The sequence below is a fragment of the Phragmites australis genome, chromosome 14 (genome assembly GCF_958298935.1).
Source record: "Phragmites australis chromosome 14, lpPhrAust1.1, whole genome shotgun sequence".
NCBI lineage: Eukaryota > Viridiplantae > Streptophyta > Magnoliopsida > Poales > Poaceae > Phragmites > Phragmites australis.
The window spans coordinates 28,910,207-28,927,598 of NC_084934.1; the positions used below are offsets into that span (position 1 = coordinate 28,910,207).

Here is a 17,392-nt window from a genome sequence, read left to right on the forward strand (position 1 = left end):
CTAGTTTCTGAACTTCTGATAGAAGTAAGATCAAAAGCAAGCTAAAACAAACAGATCCTGAGTACTAAGAAAACGAGGACACGTTAAAAATAAGCCTCTGTATTCATTGATCAATATGCTGTTCCCGGTGTGCTTCGGAATTCAGCCCCATCTCAAAGGGACTGTGAATTCTTGGGACTATACAAGTATACGTACACTTGAACCTAGCAAGTTTGGAAATAATTTACTATTGATATTTATTTATACAGACATATCCTAGTCCGTTATTAGAGAAATGACCTAAATTGTCCTAGCATAAGCATGTGGGAACATCCTTGGGAAGTAAGTGTGCTTCGCCTTGACGATCAACCAATACAGAAAGAAGCAGGGGACATGAGCAATGGCCATGGCGAGGTACCTGCACCAGATTAGGATTGTTCTAAGGATTCCTGGTTTATGGATAGTAAAGGATGAAGTAAGGAGATAGAGGCCAATACCAAAGAGGAGCTCCAGACGATGAAAGGTCCAGAAATGGGTAAGGCCACCTGAAGATGGTAAAAGGGACACAATTTCATCACCAAAGCTAGAACTCAAAATGTTTTTCTTATGTTGTCTAACACTACATGAGCATTTATTCCCTTTATTCAAATGCATACATAACTGAACTGAATGAACATATCAACATATACTGCATCAATAACATATCAGCATACTAACATCAACTAGAAGAATTGAGGAATTAGAATGCACTTTACTAATTAGAGCACATAAACTAATGCTGGAAAAAGTGTAAAATTTGTCCTAAAGTTGGCTCACATATGCATGGCCAACACCAAGCAATGAATTTGCCCAAATCGCTTTAAGAGAAAATATATGTCACATGGGTATAGAAAGGCACATCAGCGCAGGCATGGTACATTGCAGAAGTCAACAAAAACGGTTTACGTTTGTCTCCCTTTTTTTGTAGAGTTAATGTACCAACTTGTAGTCTTTTTGTTGGTCACAATGCCAATTAGATTATACGGTGTAAATGATCCTACAGTGCTCCATCCTTTTCTTAGTGTACACAATATACTAACAGAAATATGCATCGGGTTCAAGAAATGGTAAACCAAAGGCATTCCATTCAATTCTCTTAAGTATACGGCAAGGGAGAAAATTTACCAGGATAAGCCTCCACAAGCATGAAGGACCCACTGGAATGTTACATAGGCGCAGCTCCAGAAAACAAAGAAAGCCATTCGGTACCAGGGAAAAGGCTGAAAGCCCACAAGTGTGAAGTAATTAAACCAACCAACCCAAAGGGAAGAACAGTATAATTTACAAGTAATCTTACCATATTGTTGAGAACTGTGTCTATAAGTAGAAAAACAGCATTTAGAGAGTGCATGCCATCAGTGACCTGCAAGAAATTTTTATGGACAAGATGGCAAGATATAAGGCATTGTCTTGAAAACAGTTAATTTGGTGTAAATAAAAACAGCTTAAGCTTCTCGGTACATTTGTGCCCTATGCCTCATGGGAACTTTTCAATTTTCAGGTAGTTAAGGCTAGGCCATGACAGAGATCAAATAATATTGTGTTTTGCTTAGGCTCAGCTCCATAAGGGCTTCAGTTGGAAGATCAACAGCATTAAAGTTCAGATAAAGCTTAACGAATTGTATGCAGTAAATAACTAAATATTCAAACAAGTCTTCACTTCGCTAGCTGCGAATGCCAGGATTGCTTATTACTCTACCAATTGGCCAATGGTCTTTGCTTATTGACATTCAACACTTCAACAAAGACTATTTGACTTCGAACTTTCGATTTTTTACAATGTTTTTTATCACTCAATATAAATCAGTTAGTAATGGGTACCACTGCGATATAATGGGACATAAACAAGGCATTTAACAACTAAGAGTTGTGCCCATTATCAAGTCAGGATAGATTCAATAAAAAATATAAAGAGGTGTGGACTATTGAGGCTTGCTAATGTTTAGTACTACTCAAGAAGAACAGGAAATAATATGTACACAGCTCCGAATGGTTACATACCAATGCTAACCCAAACTTATCACGGTAGAAAAATGGCACAAGGAGCCCCCAAAATGTGACATCAGTCAACATTGTTGCACCTGCACTGGTCTGCATACAGGCAAAGAATATCAGGCAACAGCAATACCCATGCTCAGTCAAGTGTTCATTAGGAGGAAGAAGCTTTGCATTTGTGGTGCGGATGGAAAGAATTTAGGAAAGGCAAGTGGTAAACAAGACAAAGGAAACAAAATCAAACAAATTACAAGAGCTAAATTCCATAGATTAGGCATGATAATTTGTGTTCTTCTGAAATCACATTTTACAACATGTCGAACACACAAAGGTAGTAATGATATCTGTAGCAGCTGCATAGCGACAACTCAAAAGTAACTAGATAAGGTGAATAAGCGCAGTATAGTACTATCTTTCAGTACATGCACTGACTATCGAATAAGATGCAGTAGGCCAGTAGCTAATCATCAAATGTTGCTGTGGCACATTCCTAACAGTGGTAGCATTGAATTGGCAAAACTATTGGGAAAACACATAATGTACAGACATATAAAATTTAACAAGGAAAAGTAGATAGTCCAAACCTGGTATATGATTTGCATGCAACGTCCCCAAAATCCAGCTCTTTTTTCATTCACTATTTGCTCATAATAGCTCACCATCTTATTTGTCTCATCTTTTTTCCTCTCTCCAGAACTCAAAGTGGAAATGTCATGATTTTCAACATCACCACTAAGAAATCCACGGGATTCATCAGCTTTCCTCAAGCTTTTCTTTGAGTAAACCCAACAACCATGAGCTGATACTGCTGTTGCAAACTAAGAGTAACACACCAAAAAAAGAATAGTGAGGTCAATAAAAGGTAACCAAACTAAAAGTAAACTTTTCTTCCAAATAGTCAGAAGACAAGGCAGCTACAGGGTGGTAAGGCAACATGGAAGCAGGGAACGTACCACAAAATATATTGTGACTAACAGAAAGGTCCACCTGCGAATTCATTTGGGAGAATAAAGTTAGCTCAAAATAACGGTTAAGAAACAAGCAACTCAAGGAACCGAACAGCATGCAGCTAAAAAGGATGTCAGCAAGTACATGTCGACTGTCATAGGGGCAATGAATTCAATTTCAACATTGTCAAGATTTAAAGCATGATGCTTTAGATCTATTAGCAGAACATATAATTATTTCGAAGTGTCAAACCAAATGCCTGTTCTTAGTGTGTACCATGCTCCCATTATGCTAGCGTCACAGGATGCTCACTTATTCAGCCATGCAAATTGTCAAAGGCCCAAAACGTCTACTCAAAAAGATCAGCTGAAACGCTAGTTACGCTAACTTGTACCACATTGTAGAGATATACACGCAACGAGGATATGTTCGCATGAACGAGTGTGTACGATACTTGTGTGTGCGTAGCAGTTAAGCCTCGAAAAGAAGGATGGGGACTTGAGGAGGAGTAGGGGCCGTACTGGGTGTAGAAGTAGAAGGCTGCGAGGCCGTTGGCGACGAGGAGGCGAGCGAGGAGCGCGACCGCGGCGGCGAGCGCGGAGGCGCGGTAACCGAGGAGCCAGCCCGGGTGGAGCCGCGCCCAGCAGGGGACCCACAGGTCGGTCGCGCGGAGGGGCGCCGCCGCCCTCCTCAGCCGCGGGAGCAGCGCCGCCGCGGCCGCCGCCGGCAGCACGGTGAGCGCGCCGCACACGAAGACCTGCCACCGCAGCCAGTACGCCGCGCCGTCCGCCGCCGCCGACATCGCCGCGCGCTTTGCCTTTAGAGGCTCGGAGTGGCAAAGGGCGAGGAGCCGGGTGGGGGCGGGTAGTTAGCGAGGAGGAGCAGGGCGACGACTGCTGCGACCGCGAGACGGGCGGACCGGCGGGGTTTGCAAGACTAGTAAGCCACGCCTCGTTTCGTGGATCTGCTGGACTGCTTGCTGGTGGGCAACCAGGTTCGAAAATTCGTTTGGGAGCTGAAAATCGCCCCCAGTGATTTTCCGATATTCATGAAAATAAAAAAATTCGGTTAGAATTCAATCCATCAAATTTATAAATTGGAAGCAAAATTTTAGCAAACAGATCATTTGGTAATCGCTCGAATTCTATCGAAAACCGATCGCATTTCTCGTATTTTGTTTGTGATTAAAAACCACTTGAATTCCATCAGAAATCGTTCGATTTTATCGAAAACCGTTCGCTTTTATCAAATTTCAGAGAAGTTCAAGAAAAAATAGCTCAGCTTTGTAAAATCGATAACTAATTCATCTTAGCTTCAAATAAAGTGAAACAAATTTTGTTCGTTTACTTGTAACATGATCTACATGATAAAAGTATTTATACTTATGAAAATGTTATATATTCTCTGTAAGAAAATATATTTATTAAACCTAGTTAAATATATAGTTAATTCTTTGCTAATCCAAAAATCATGAAACCAATTTTTTGTTAGTCTTCTTACATAATCTTATATCTTTTAAAAATACATGAACTCATGAAATAGTTATTGTACCATGCAGGATTGTGTAAACTTGTTACAACTAAATTAATTCATAATTAACCCACCACACCTACAAACTAATTTATTAGTTTAATTATATTGTGCTTTATGTAGGAAAAAGTTCACTTTATACTTTTGAACTTTGTAAAAATCATGAAAAAATTAATAAAACTCTAAATAAAGTGAAACAAATTTTAAAAATACTCTTAAGATACGTTCTATACAAGAAAAATATGGATTTACATGTTAATCTTTTCATTAACTTTTTGACGATTTTTTAATCCCGGTGGGAACTCTCGGCTCGTACGGCCGGATCGCTTCTTTGGTCATTTTCCGTTGGCGTAAGGCCCTTCCGTTGGTTTTTCTACTCGAAAATAGAAAGCTAAATCAAACATTCTATTTCTGAAAATGGCTTATGAGAAGTATAAGTTAACAAAAATTGTTATTATTAATAGAAGCCAGAAGCTGGTTTGGAGGAGCTTTTATAGCTTCTGAGGGATGATGTTTTGAGAGATATTGTATATATTATACATTTTATCCGCATCAAAAATCAATTTAAAAATAATTTTTTCTATAAACAACTTTTTAACAGCAGCTTTTAAAAACATCTTTTAGAAAAGCCTCAGGCCAACCAAACCAGCCCTAAGCTGGATTGAATATTCATGCATGCGAGACAGCGGATGTTGGCGTCAAACAAGTGAGAATTTTTTTTTTCTGATTACAAGTGATGCACACACACATCACTATACCAATGCATGCACACCACACGAGTGGATCCCTATCACAAATCTACAGATAGTACAACTAAAAACACTTGTACATGTAATTTGGGAACATCAAGATCTAAACCCTAATAGTTAAAGTGTACCATCACGCCTGTACCACCATACCACTGGTTGGTTTTTGAACAAGTGAGAATGTTGGATGGGTTTACATGGACGCCAGGGTGCATCTGGATTTTGCAGTGACGCTGTGATGCATTCAAGCTCGCAGAGATGTTCAAATAGGTCGGTCGGGTCGTTACGGCACAGGCCTATCTAGGCACGGCCCAATTATAGCTCGACGCAATTACAGTTCGACCCGATCGGCCTAGCTAATGTAATGGGTCGTGCCGTGCCGTGTCGGCCTGTGTGCCGCCCCCTTGGCCCACGGCACGGCCCGTCAGCCACCGTGCTGAGCCATGCCAATTCGGGCGTGATTGCGGCACGGTCGGTACGGCGGGGCCTGATGGACATGATGGAGGCACGGCGGCAAACGGCCGACCTGTCGGCACAGCTGGGCACAGCCGACCTTGTAGCACTCTAAAAATAGAAAGAAAAAAAATCAAAATAATAGCTATAAAATTCTAAAAATAAAAAATATAGAAAATTAAAAAAGAGCTTTATTGAGTAGTTGTCTTGTTAGAAACATTTATACTATAACGAAAAAAGAGTACAACCTATTGCTATGCTCCAAAAATTACATGATTTTATTAGGAACTCCAGAATTTTGCTTACAATATTTAGTATGCTTCCTGAAGTTCCTTGTTCTGTTTGTAAACCTGACAGCTAATTTATGGCTGTATATATTACACTTAGCAAATCTTATATGTTTTTCGTTAATTTCTCTAAAGACTTTTTCAAAATGTTGCCTCACCCATGACTACACGCGAGTTCTCGGTATCTTGATCCATGAATGAAAATATGGAATTGATTTATTGAAGTGAGCAAATGGCTTTGGCTAGCAAGTAGAAAAAGAGAGATATGTAGTCGATGGGGATGGAATATTGAGATCATTGAGAGTTCGGCATGGATGGATGGTGGCTATTTGTAGGCAAAATGAGAGGTGGGAGGTGCGTCCCGACCTCCTGGGTTGCTTTCGAAAAAATAAAGAAAAATTATTAAAAAATCAGAAATAATAGAGATACATAATTAATTCTAAAACTGAGTTTTATTGATAGATTATCTCATTAAAAACCTTTCTAGAAAAAAAAAAGTACAACCTAGCTCAGAAAATTAGAAATTACATATTTTCATCAACATCTATATATAATTTTCGAATGAAGCTTCAAACTCAGTGTTCTCTGCAGTGTATTACATTCGCGCTTCAGTTTGTTCCTAATTTTTTACTATGGTTTCACTATCTCACATGACAGATTTTTTCTTCTCTCTTCCATTATCCTTCCAGTAAGACTAAAAAAAGCCTCATAAAAACTGTAGATATAGGAACCATTAACAAATCTCATGCTAGCAGTGAAAGTACTGGATAATTCATTTTGTGCTCATGCTACCATTGCAATATGTTAATATTTTCATGTTCATCGCTCCTAAAGTCACTGCCGATGAAGTTAGTAAGCCCCCCTCCAGATTTTGGAATTCTAGTGCTCGTAGTCATAGACGATCGTGACAAAAAGTCTTAACTTCTTGATGAAGAACCTCCACATAATATTTTTCCCTATGTTATCATCTTCTTACTTGTTATGGGTGCTAGTGGAGGTCATTGCAGGCAAACTCCAGCATACTTTATTTCATATTTACTATAAATATCGAATAACTTAGAACAAATATTAGTATAATAAGTAGAATAATAATGGCTAAGAGCATCACCTAAAATTGTGATAACTCTAAAAAAACCTTCAATTTTAGATCTAGGTTCTAAAATAAAGGCAAAGACATACAATAAAAGAATTTCTTAAGAACTACACATTCTCTTAAAAGATTGTCATTTTTATAGTTATTTAAATGAGTAGCAATTTTAACAATATTATACACTACTAAACAAGATGTAAGATGATAAACTCCTCATAAACTCACAGTTGGATAATAAAAAAATCAAGAAACTCTGGTATCCTTTAGACAACATATAAATGCGCTTCCGTAAATAAAGTTTGACCACATGCTGATGATAGTGTGTATGAATAAACACACAAAATGTGCTCTTACATGGTACACCATTTTTTAGCATCAAGAAAGTAGAGTTCTATCTTACTGCCATATTCACAGTAAACTTACGTAGACGCACACCTATTGCAACACAATAATGCTTATATGATGTAATTTGTTGGTTAGAGAAGTTTACAAAAGATATTGCAGTACGAAAATCGTCTAGGTATTGCGACAGCCTTTTCAAACCGGATTTTACTATAAGATTGATAGTATGACATGCACAATATTGATGTAACAAGAAAGATTCAACATATGTACTAAACAACGGAGTAAGAATATCTATTGCACTAGAGTTTGCACTGGCATTATCTAAAGTGATAGAAAATATTTTATTTATGAGACCAAGATATTTTTTCATCAATATTTTCACGGTATACGTGTTGTCAATCAACCGGAAACCTAATATTCTCTTTTCTAATTCTCAATCATTATTAACAAAATGAGCAATCACACTAAGATAATCCTCTCTAGCCCTACATGTTTATATGTCTGAGATCAAAGCAACTGAAAATGTACATATTTGTAATATTTCCTTAAGCTTATTACGATATGTATCGTAGCATTTTACCATATCCCTACTAGTTATCTGTCTAGAAACATGTATGAACTTAGGATTATGAGCTTGCTTAATGTAATCTTCAAATACAACAGATTCACCGATGTTAAGTGGTAGATCCGCTCTTGCAATGAAGCGGCATAGCTCTTTTTGAGCATTGGTAGAGTCATACTCCCAATGACTATAGAGTCATTGGGGTTGTATTGTAGCATCGTCTACTTCATAGCTGCTCCACTCTTTCGCTTGCAAGTTATGACGTTACTTTTCAAGTGTCACGTTCCACTTAAGGACTTTGCAGATTATTCATGTTTGCAAATATAGCACCTAGCATACCTAATACTTACCCCATCTTCCTCTCTGTAGAACCTTTCAAAGTCTTGTCAAACTTTGAAAGTATCGGCTCTTGAACTTTTAGAGCCGATGCTTGTTGATACGTGTGTATTTGTAGAGCCTGACGATGGATGTGCTGCTGCATGTGAACCAACCAAAGGTTCACCATCGGGTTCATCATCACCTACAGCACTGCTAGCAAATGGACTGTAGTCCCCTGTGAGTCTTTGGAGAGAAAAATCATGATCGATGAATGTATTATGATCATGATCACCGCCGTCTATGATCAACATCGAATGGCACTAAAAAATTCAAATATTCGGAGTTAGAAATAATCAAATAATAAAACAAGAATGAAAAATGATGCAAAAAATCACTAAGATTTCTTCAAGACAGTTGGATGACGTTTTTGAAATTTCTCAGATTTTTGGCAACAATTCAAACTGATTTTGCCAAATTATCGTAAATTCTCAAGAACTTTAAGACAAGAATGAGAGAAGAAAACAAGAGAGCAAATATTGTTATTGGTGTGGAATGAAAGTGCATATTGATCCTCTATTTATAGGTGAAAATGGTGATTTTTACAATTTTTTTGATTTTTTTTAGCCCAAACGATCACAAAACGACTAGAAAATTAAAAAATAATGATAGCTCGTTTAACCCGTTAACTCGGCATGCCCCCACGTGCCTTCCCGTGCCGGTCATGCCACCCATGCCCACCCGGGCTGGCCCACGGGCAACGACTTCTAGCCGACCCAGGCATGCTATGCCGGGCCAACCGTGCCATGGCATACTCGAGTGGGCAAGCCGGGCCACTTCCGTACCGTGCCTGCATCAGCCGGCTGTACCGCACGCTCGGTCCAGGCACAACCCATTGACTCGTACTGTGCCTGAGCCGTGACTACAGTGTTGGGTTTGATGCCTCGGGCCGGCATAGTAGGTACAACATATTTTGACATTTTTACTCCAATGATTTGTTTTGGCCCAACAAGGAGCCTGATTTTTTTATAAAAAAAATTACAACTTTCAGTTTGTAATTTGCTTTATTTGTTTTCCGATATTAAATATCTTGGTTCGTTACCATGCTGATCCATGGACAAATAATACTTCCTTCTAATCTCAAAGGTCGAGAATTGGAATCGTGCCGAAGGCAAGAGCGGATTAAATGGCCATATGATTAAACTAATCCATTTTAAAATGGTTACATTCGCCAAAGCAAAGAGGCATATCGTAGCCAAGCACCAGAATGTACCGAATGAACCTGAGTAGCCATCGGGTTTAAGCAGTGAAAACCCAAAAATTGCGTAAACATACTGTTCAGATATCAGTAACAAATGACGATTTCACTCTACATTCTACATACTCGAGTAGAGCGCTTGCGAATTGTAGCGTGAAATACTCAATTCCCCACCGGGCACCATCGAGAAATCTCCGAAAGTTATCGAAAGATTAAATCCTGTGGCTGCCTCACTAGCTGTGGGCCTGTGGCCGAAGGCCTCTCTCTGACGGTAGCATAGCATCAACATTCAGAGATGTTGACCTCTAGCAATCAGGTGATCCGGCAATTCAAGACGAGCATAGTTCAAACTTCAAAACATTACAGACAGATGGTGAAAAACGTCCCGTGCGAGAGAAATGGATTTCGTTTGGGTTTTTTTCTTTCAGACAGAAACCGGTTGCATACCATTCATTTCCCATGCTCAAAACGAATCTTCCCCAAGGTACATGCAGATATACATGGAGAGAAAAAATAGTATGAAACTATTTATCATAATTCATTGAAAGGCAAGTTTTTGTGAGCTAAACAGAATTCCAATGGCACGGTCAGGTTTTATTGACACAGCTCATAGCAAAGTAACTTCTACATCTTGATGAGGTCAAATGATATTTCCTGGATCGATTTCTGTGTTGATTGTTTGAAAAATAAATACTTAAGTGTCTCATGATCCCCGTTTCAACACAAGCTGGAGTATCTTAGTATCAATCAAGTGCAAGTACAGAGCTGTGTTGACTGGACAACCCACAACAAAGACCAGAGGCCCGCCACAAAAAAATACGGTAATTCTGCACATTGCCCTGAACCGTTACAGAAAATCAGTCAGGATTCCCCTAAAAAACATCAAAACCATATTCCTTTGACAATTTGGCAAACAGAGAGAATTTACCTATTACCGCTTGACCCATTGGAAGCTCTTTCTTGCTTTGGCCTTTCCAGGCTTTTTCCTTTCGACCACACGTGAATCTCTTGTTAAATATCCAGCTGTTTGGTGCATATATACCGACATCAGCAACTTTTGGAAGACCATATATAAATGCAAAATGGCAGCGATGCAAAAACATTCACTGAAATCTGCTTCTGGTGTGAATGGTTGCCAGAAAAGAGAAGGGTTTTCACGATTGAAACAAGTAGCAAAATTCACAATGCCAACAATAATCTAGAGGATTATTGGGAGGGGTAAGTAAAAAAAATAGGTTGCGAAGACCATCTGCTTTACCCGCTTTCAGATATGGACGCAGTCCTGGTTCCCAATTCTGCAGGGCCCTGCTGATCCCTAAGCGGATAGCTCCAACTTGTCCTGCGCTTGAAGAACAGAAATTCAATTTGGGGGAGGAGCCGTGTAATCTATGATCAGTTAAGCAAAAGAGTAAATTCACAAAAACAGCAGTAGAAAAGCTCCCATAAAATAGAATAAATAAGGATGCAAGAATTTTGCAAATCTATGATCAATAAACATTTGAAAAACAGTTAATGTGCACAAGTAATGGTAGAAAAGCTGCATCGCATAAACAGAATAATTAAAGTTGTACTGTTTCATATTCAAAGAGTTAGAGGCATATATAACATTAGAAACAAAGGGGAAATACATACCCAGTGATCAAACTTTTGGCTTGTACATAGTAATCATGAACAAAAGCAGAAAGATTCTGATGCTGGAATCCATGAAATAGCATACGTATTTGTTCAATAGTTTGCTGGAACACATGCCATAGCATATAATGGTACCATATAAACATACATGTTTGCACATCCACGCAGAGTTTACAAATTACACACAGCTTCCTGACCTATTTTAGTATATGAAACTCAAGCATTAATGTATGTCATCAGTTATTTCGTGCTAACCACTAACAAAATTGTATAGAATCCAGCATACCTACCACTTAAACGATTGTAATACACCACTTTCAAATTAGCATGACAATTCAAAATGCCTAGTCCATTGCGAAAAACACTAGAAGTAAACTTGTGGTAGCTATGAACACTGACCTGAGACACCACCACCTTTCACAGTACAGGTTACATCCCAAAGGCCCAAAGTCTTGGTGACAGTAAACGGACGAAGAAGATCAGCTCGATGGTCCATGATTGGGAAGTATGCATCAAAGTCCTTGTCATTGACAATGAACTTGCCATCACCAGGCTGAATCCAAACACGAGCAATGCTGCATTTCCTTTTCCCTGTTCCATAAGCCCTTCCTTTCTCATCAACTTGTCTTACACGTGCCTTAGCGATTTCCTCTTGCTTTTGGCGCTCTACTTCAGCTCTGCTTGATGTTGAATTCAATTTCTGGATAGCTTTATCTTCTATTTCACGTAGGGGAGGCAATCCCTGAATGCCCCGGACATCCTTCAGGAGGATCAAACTATCAATCATATCCTCCGTAATCCCAGAGGCTGCAATGAGATCACCAAATGCACGATTCGGACCTGCAACCATAAAAAAAAAAAATCAGTTGCTGCATCGGCACGTAGTACTGATTTAGAAGTATCCATATGATACTAGTCAAAACCACAAAAAAGAAATGAGAAAGTAAACCAAACGTCAAAAATGAAACTAAATGTGATCATACAAAAAATTCTGATCAGTCATTAAGTCGAACAGCCCAGGAATAATGATTGCCAGAAGTGGAAGTTAAACTATCTGTCCATTTCTATGCTACCTTATGTCCTTATCACATTGGCTGCTTCACAACATGAATTGCCTCACCTGAAGGGGAACTCCACTGGGTCACTGGATACCAACATTTACATCCAAACCTCACATTATGATCTGAAGCTACATTGAATTCGTTGGCATCAATACTCAAAAACTAAGGAAATGTAACATAGCAGGCAAGTCTTCGATCAGGTATAAAAACCCAACCGGCTCAACCCTACACTGGTAAACAAACATCTCACCAACATTTGCAGTTCCTATTCAAAATGCAGAAAACTACTGTGTTTCTGAATACAGTTCTGTAACTTCAAACTGCGGTACTCGATCAGTTGTTCAACTAATCCTACACAACAAACATAAACACAACCGCACCATACTCCCAAATTCGGTTACTGCACTACCGAGAAATCAAAGCATAGGCACACATGAGCACTTCAAGATGAGATCACCTTTGAGCGTCTCCATCAGTTCCTTCTCCCTCGCCCTGTTCTGCTGCCGCTTCAGCTCAGCCTCATGGTCTTCCCCCGTATCGAGCTCATCGAGCCCACCACCCTCGGTTACAATCCCCTCCCCAAGCACGGCCACGGCAAAGGGATCATCCTTCTCCTCCTCCCCACTCAGCGTCCACTGCTCGTCATCGCCAGCCGGAGCTGCCTCTCCGCGCGCGGTGGGCGCCGACGCCGCCTCCTTGTAGATCTCCCCGAACACGTCCCCATTCTCGCCATCCGCCTTCGCCCAGGGCTCCTCGGAGGCGGCAGCGGATCCTATCGGCGGCGCCTCGCCAGTATCGGCGGCGATTTCCTCATGCGCGAAAGGGTCCGGATCGCAGGAGTCCGGCGCGAAGGTCCACGGCTTGTTGCCGTCGTCGTCGTCGCGGCCGGAGGTGGAGAGGAGGCGCGGGGGGAGGAGGCGCGAGGGGAGGAGGTCTGGGAGGCGGCGAAATGGAAGGGGAGAGGAAGAGGAGGGGGCGGTGGTGGCCGGCGTTATGGTTTGGATGCCGTGCCGGAGGTGGCGAGAGGAGTAGAAGAGGCGGCGGAGCAGCATGGTGGTGCGCGGAGGGAGGCGACCATTCGTGTGGGCTAGGGTTTTGGCGGCTTAATTCGTTTTGTTTTATAGTTTCCGCTTCTTCGACCAGGACAGCGCAGTATTCTTCTTTACGTGTCCTGAGCGGGGAGACGTATGGCTACATGGGTAACTGGTGTTCGCGGGGACACGTATTTCCAATATTACGCGTCCCACATTCGAATACGATGAATACAGGGGCATCTTACAAGTGCGTTTTCTAGCGCCGTAGAGCGAGCGATGGTATCATTTCAAGTCAACCTTGTCCTTTCCTACGTGATTCAAGTGAATTGAAGCATCGGAATTGAAGGCGCAGTAACCTTAAAAAAAAAGAGGGAATTGAACCGAACTTGAGAAGTCGAGTTATGTTACTCAGTATAGGTCAATTTTCTTTTTTGGAAAAAAAGAGTTTTATTAACTCTAATTGTTATATCAAGTTAATATTTTTTTAAAATACGTAGGAGAATTACGTATCTTTATATTAAGAAGAATGTTTGATCAAAAAACCTTACAACGACGCGATGCACGCCAAATGATCGCTAAAAAACAAGTTTACACGAAGAGATATACACATAAAAACGACAAACAAGCTACACAAAGTTCGAAGGCTACTCTCTCACGACTAAACAACCTAGTTGTTTGGCGTCTGCTGCAATCCACAGACTCGCTTCATGTTTGATATTTGTCAGCTAGCTGCGATAATGAGGTAGTGGTGTTACTGAAGACACGCCCATTCTGCTCCTTCCACAATTGCCAAGCAACCAGCATGACAAGCGAGTCTACTCCTTTTCGTTGTGTCTTGGACAGTCCCCCCCCCCCCCTGCGCATTTGTTGCCAATTGTCAATGATGCTTAATTGTTGATCCTGGAAATGATGCGGTAGACGAACCCAGTTTAGAATATCCCGTCATATTTGTGTTAGTTACTGAACAGTTCACAAGTAGGTGAGCTGCAGTTTTAGGTTCTTAGTCACATAGCGCACAAGAGCCATCCGTTTGCAGTCCGTGTTGACGACGCATAGCCAGCCACATGAAGAATTTAACCTTGAGAGGAGCCCACGATTTCCATAGCTGCTTTGCTCTAGCAAAGTCAACGGCACCACGGAAGAACATTTGATATGCTGATCTCGCCGTGTATTGCACGGAGGTTGTCCATCTCCAACGAACCATGTCTTCCGTACCTAGTTACAGATGGATATCATGCAGTTTTTCCCAAGTGGCAATGTATTGAGCGATGGCCTGCACAGTCAACGCACCATTGATGTCTCGGATCCACTGCCGATCAAACAACTTGAGGGCTAACAAGGCGACAGAGGTCAGGCGCCAATGATTGAATAGATGTGCCCTCCAACCAATTGTCGGACCAGAAAACAGCAAGATTCCCATCCTGACGTTAATCTCAATTCATGCATCGAACATTGCTTGGACCTCTTTCTCGTTGTCCAATTTTAGTCCATGCCATGACCGAGTGGTGTCTGTTCTCTGTAGCCAAAGCCATCTTATCCGCAGCGTGAATCCGGCAAGCCTTAAATCCATGATGTCGAGGCCTCCCAGTTCAATCGGCCGGCAAACACAAGACTAAGCCATCATCCACTATCCTCTAGACATCAAACTGATACAGCTGTATAAGAGTTTACTCTGATCTCTGCATTGCTAAGATGTACACAATTTTGATCAATACATAACAGAAGTTTTTGGCCAACTAAATTCGCTGAATTTTCTACGAATTTACTGTGCTCCAGGCAAGTCGTTGAGCACATATGCTAGCGCTAATCAAACATTTCGTCTGGTGATATATTCATGAGCAGCAGCGCAGAAGAAATACTACAAAGCAGCGCGAAATGAGCTTACAGTCATGGCGAGAGTTTACATTTTCACCCAGAACCATGGCCTTTTTTTGGATGATTGCCTGAAAGCTTTTATGTTCATAGATTTCTGCAAAGGTTCATGTGGCTGCTTCCTGAACAAGGTCGAAAGTGACAAGATTGAGGCATTGCGCCCATCAGCATGTGACTCTACTGTCTGCACGCTCACTGTAAAAAGGATAAAAGCTACAACAACGTTCAGAGAACTTTCTGCTAAGTGCTAACGTTCAGAGAACAATCTTTTTACTGAAAGTACATGGGCAGTTCTTTTTCAGTCTGTGTGGCTGGATTGATGGTGTTATTAGCGTACCTGGAAATTTTACAGTCTGTAATATGATGATGTGAAAAATGATTACATTATATGCTCTGACGTGATTGGCCGTGGTACCGGCACTCATTTGCAATCATGAAACTGCATCTCATAGTAACCAGAGCTAGTTTACACTCGTGTACTTATGACTCGAGACTAGTTTATCTGGAACATCAGGAATGCTTTACAAAACAGCAATGTCGCAGTTCTTTCGTGCTCCTGATCTGAAAAATCTGAATTTAGCAGCAAAAGCCTGATCACTAGTTACAATCCAAAACTTTCAACCAAAGATTCAAATTTGATCCGAGCTCGATACTCTTCGGAGCACAGGCCAAAAGGGATATTCACTGCAGGTTCTCAACAACCTGCCAGATACAAATTCCAAAACAAATTAATCCAAATAGCTGTGTCACTAGCCAAAACAAAAAGCTAGGTCCTACAGCTCCAAACAGTGGTCCTGTGACGCAAATGGCCCAGCCTGAAAGGATCCCTCCTCCTACCGGCACTGCAGCAGGTAGAGAGGAGAAGAAAACAAGGGCGGAAACGGGAAGAAGGCAAACCAAACCGAGGCCCATCCAGGCTACGGTGAGTCGGTGACCACCTATGCATTAACATAATACTCCCACCTGTTATAAATATATGTCGTTTTTAAAAAAAAAATTAGTCACACTTTTAAAATTTTGGTCAACAATAACTTTCAAAATATTTAGTTTGAAAATCTTAAAATCATATGTAGATTTGTCTTAAATACTTTCATAATATCACAAATACAATTAATTTTATAAATATTAGTTATCAACGATTCAATTTTGTTTCTTATGCATCATAGTTATAAACATGTACACCATCTAGATCTGATATGTTAAAATGTGTAATCAGTTTTCAAAACTCTAGCTTCACGTCTGATCAAATCTAACATCAGAGATAGTGTTTTATATAAAACGATGTATATTATGATTATAAGGTTCAGTAACAGTCCGTCACATCTGGCTATTCCCAGAGCCTTTTTGCTACGGCCTCGTACCTAATCTCCTCCTGATCAGTAGTAGCGTCCCTTTTGAGTCACACCTACTCTCTGCCTAATCCTCCCCAGCACACGCAATCCCAGAGCAAAGTCTTGGGAAGCGTACATGCACTTTACACTTGATGATGCATGTTGACATATATGTTGTTAATAACAGTTTGGTGCCCATCTTAATTTTATAGTTTCATATCACTTTTAGATTAGTGCCACTTGCCTAACATAGAGACATTTTGGCTAATCTATTCAGTCCAATCATACCTGTTTCCCATTTCTGGAGACCAGTTTGCTGAATGTAATTGTATTTATTCATTTATTATGCTATGGTAACAATTTGTTAAATGGAATTCATTGTTGTTATGATGTCTAGAGTACAAGCACCATTAGTATTTCGACCATCGGCTAGGTCAATTTGAAACACGGTGATTTATGTGAAATTCATGCGTTTCGAACATACTGGCAGCATTTAGCGCTGAATTATTCTCTCTCTTGTGAACCAAACATGTATATTTCCTAAACTAAAACGGTGTTCATACGACGGGCGCCTGATTTCTGAACCGTTGTGATTTTGAAGCGTGATCACGTCGTTTTTTCTTTCAGACGATGGCACATCTTGGAAAAGGTGTGGTGTCACGTAGCATAGTACTTTCCCAATTAAACAACGGAACCAGATTAAGGCAAATCCAAAGGTGGTTAAATTAACAAAGCTCATAGCGCAGTACGGCTTGGTGAGAGGTGTTGTTTGGCAGAATTTTAGCTCTATTAGTTATTGAAATTTGGTATCGTTAGCTTCATAGATTCGTTGAACTGGAGTTATATTTTGTTTGGTAATACTCTAGTTTTCAGCTTCATACTAAATTTTAAATTTGTAGACTAAGATAAAGTGAT

The 17,392-nt window shown here is 40.4% G+C and overlaps 2 protein-coding genes across 2 annotated transcripts; both read right to left on the bottom strand.

Annotated features, from left to right (window-relative positions):
* Positions 1–83: 83 nt before the first annotated feature.
* Positions 84–3,926, bottom strand: LOC133891733 (uncharacterized). Its single transcript, XM_062332473.1, has 8 exons — positions 3,483–3,926; positions 2,967–3,000; positions 2,598–2,831; positions 2,020–2,109; positions 1,316–1,381; positions 1,144–1,238; positions 477–524; positions 84–397 (listed from the first exon to the last, which is right to left on the bottom strand). Exons 1-8 carry the CDS (start codon positions 3,761–3,763, stop codon positions 280–282), a joined length of 966 nt encoding a protein of 321 aa, XP_062188457.1. The 5' UTR covers positions 3,764–3,926; the 3' UTR covers positions 84–279.
* A 6,194-nt stretch (positions 3,927–10,120) lies between these two features.
* On the bottom strand, positions 10,121–13,349 carry LOC133891735 (small ribosomal subunit protein uS9m-like). Its single transcript, XM_062332474.1, has 5 exons — positions 12,698–13,349; positions 11,579–12,019; positions 10,806–10,886; positions 10,476–10,570; positions 10,121–10,386 (listed from the first exon to the last, which is right to left on the bottom strand). The coding sequence occupies exons 1-4, from the start codon at positions 13,290–13,292 to the stop codon at positions 10,479–10,481; spliced, it is 1,209 nt and encodes a 402-aa protein (XP_062188458.1). The 5' UTR covers positions 13,293–13,349; the 3' UTR covers positions 10,121–10,386; positions 10,476–10,478.
* Between the last annotated feature and the right edge of the window lie 4,043 nt (positions 13,350–17,392).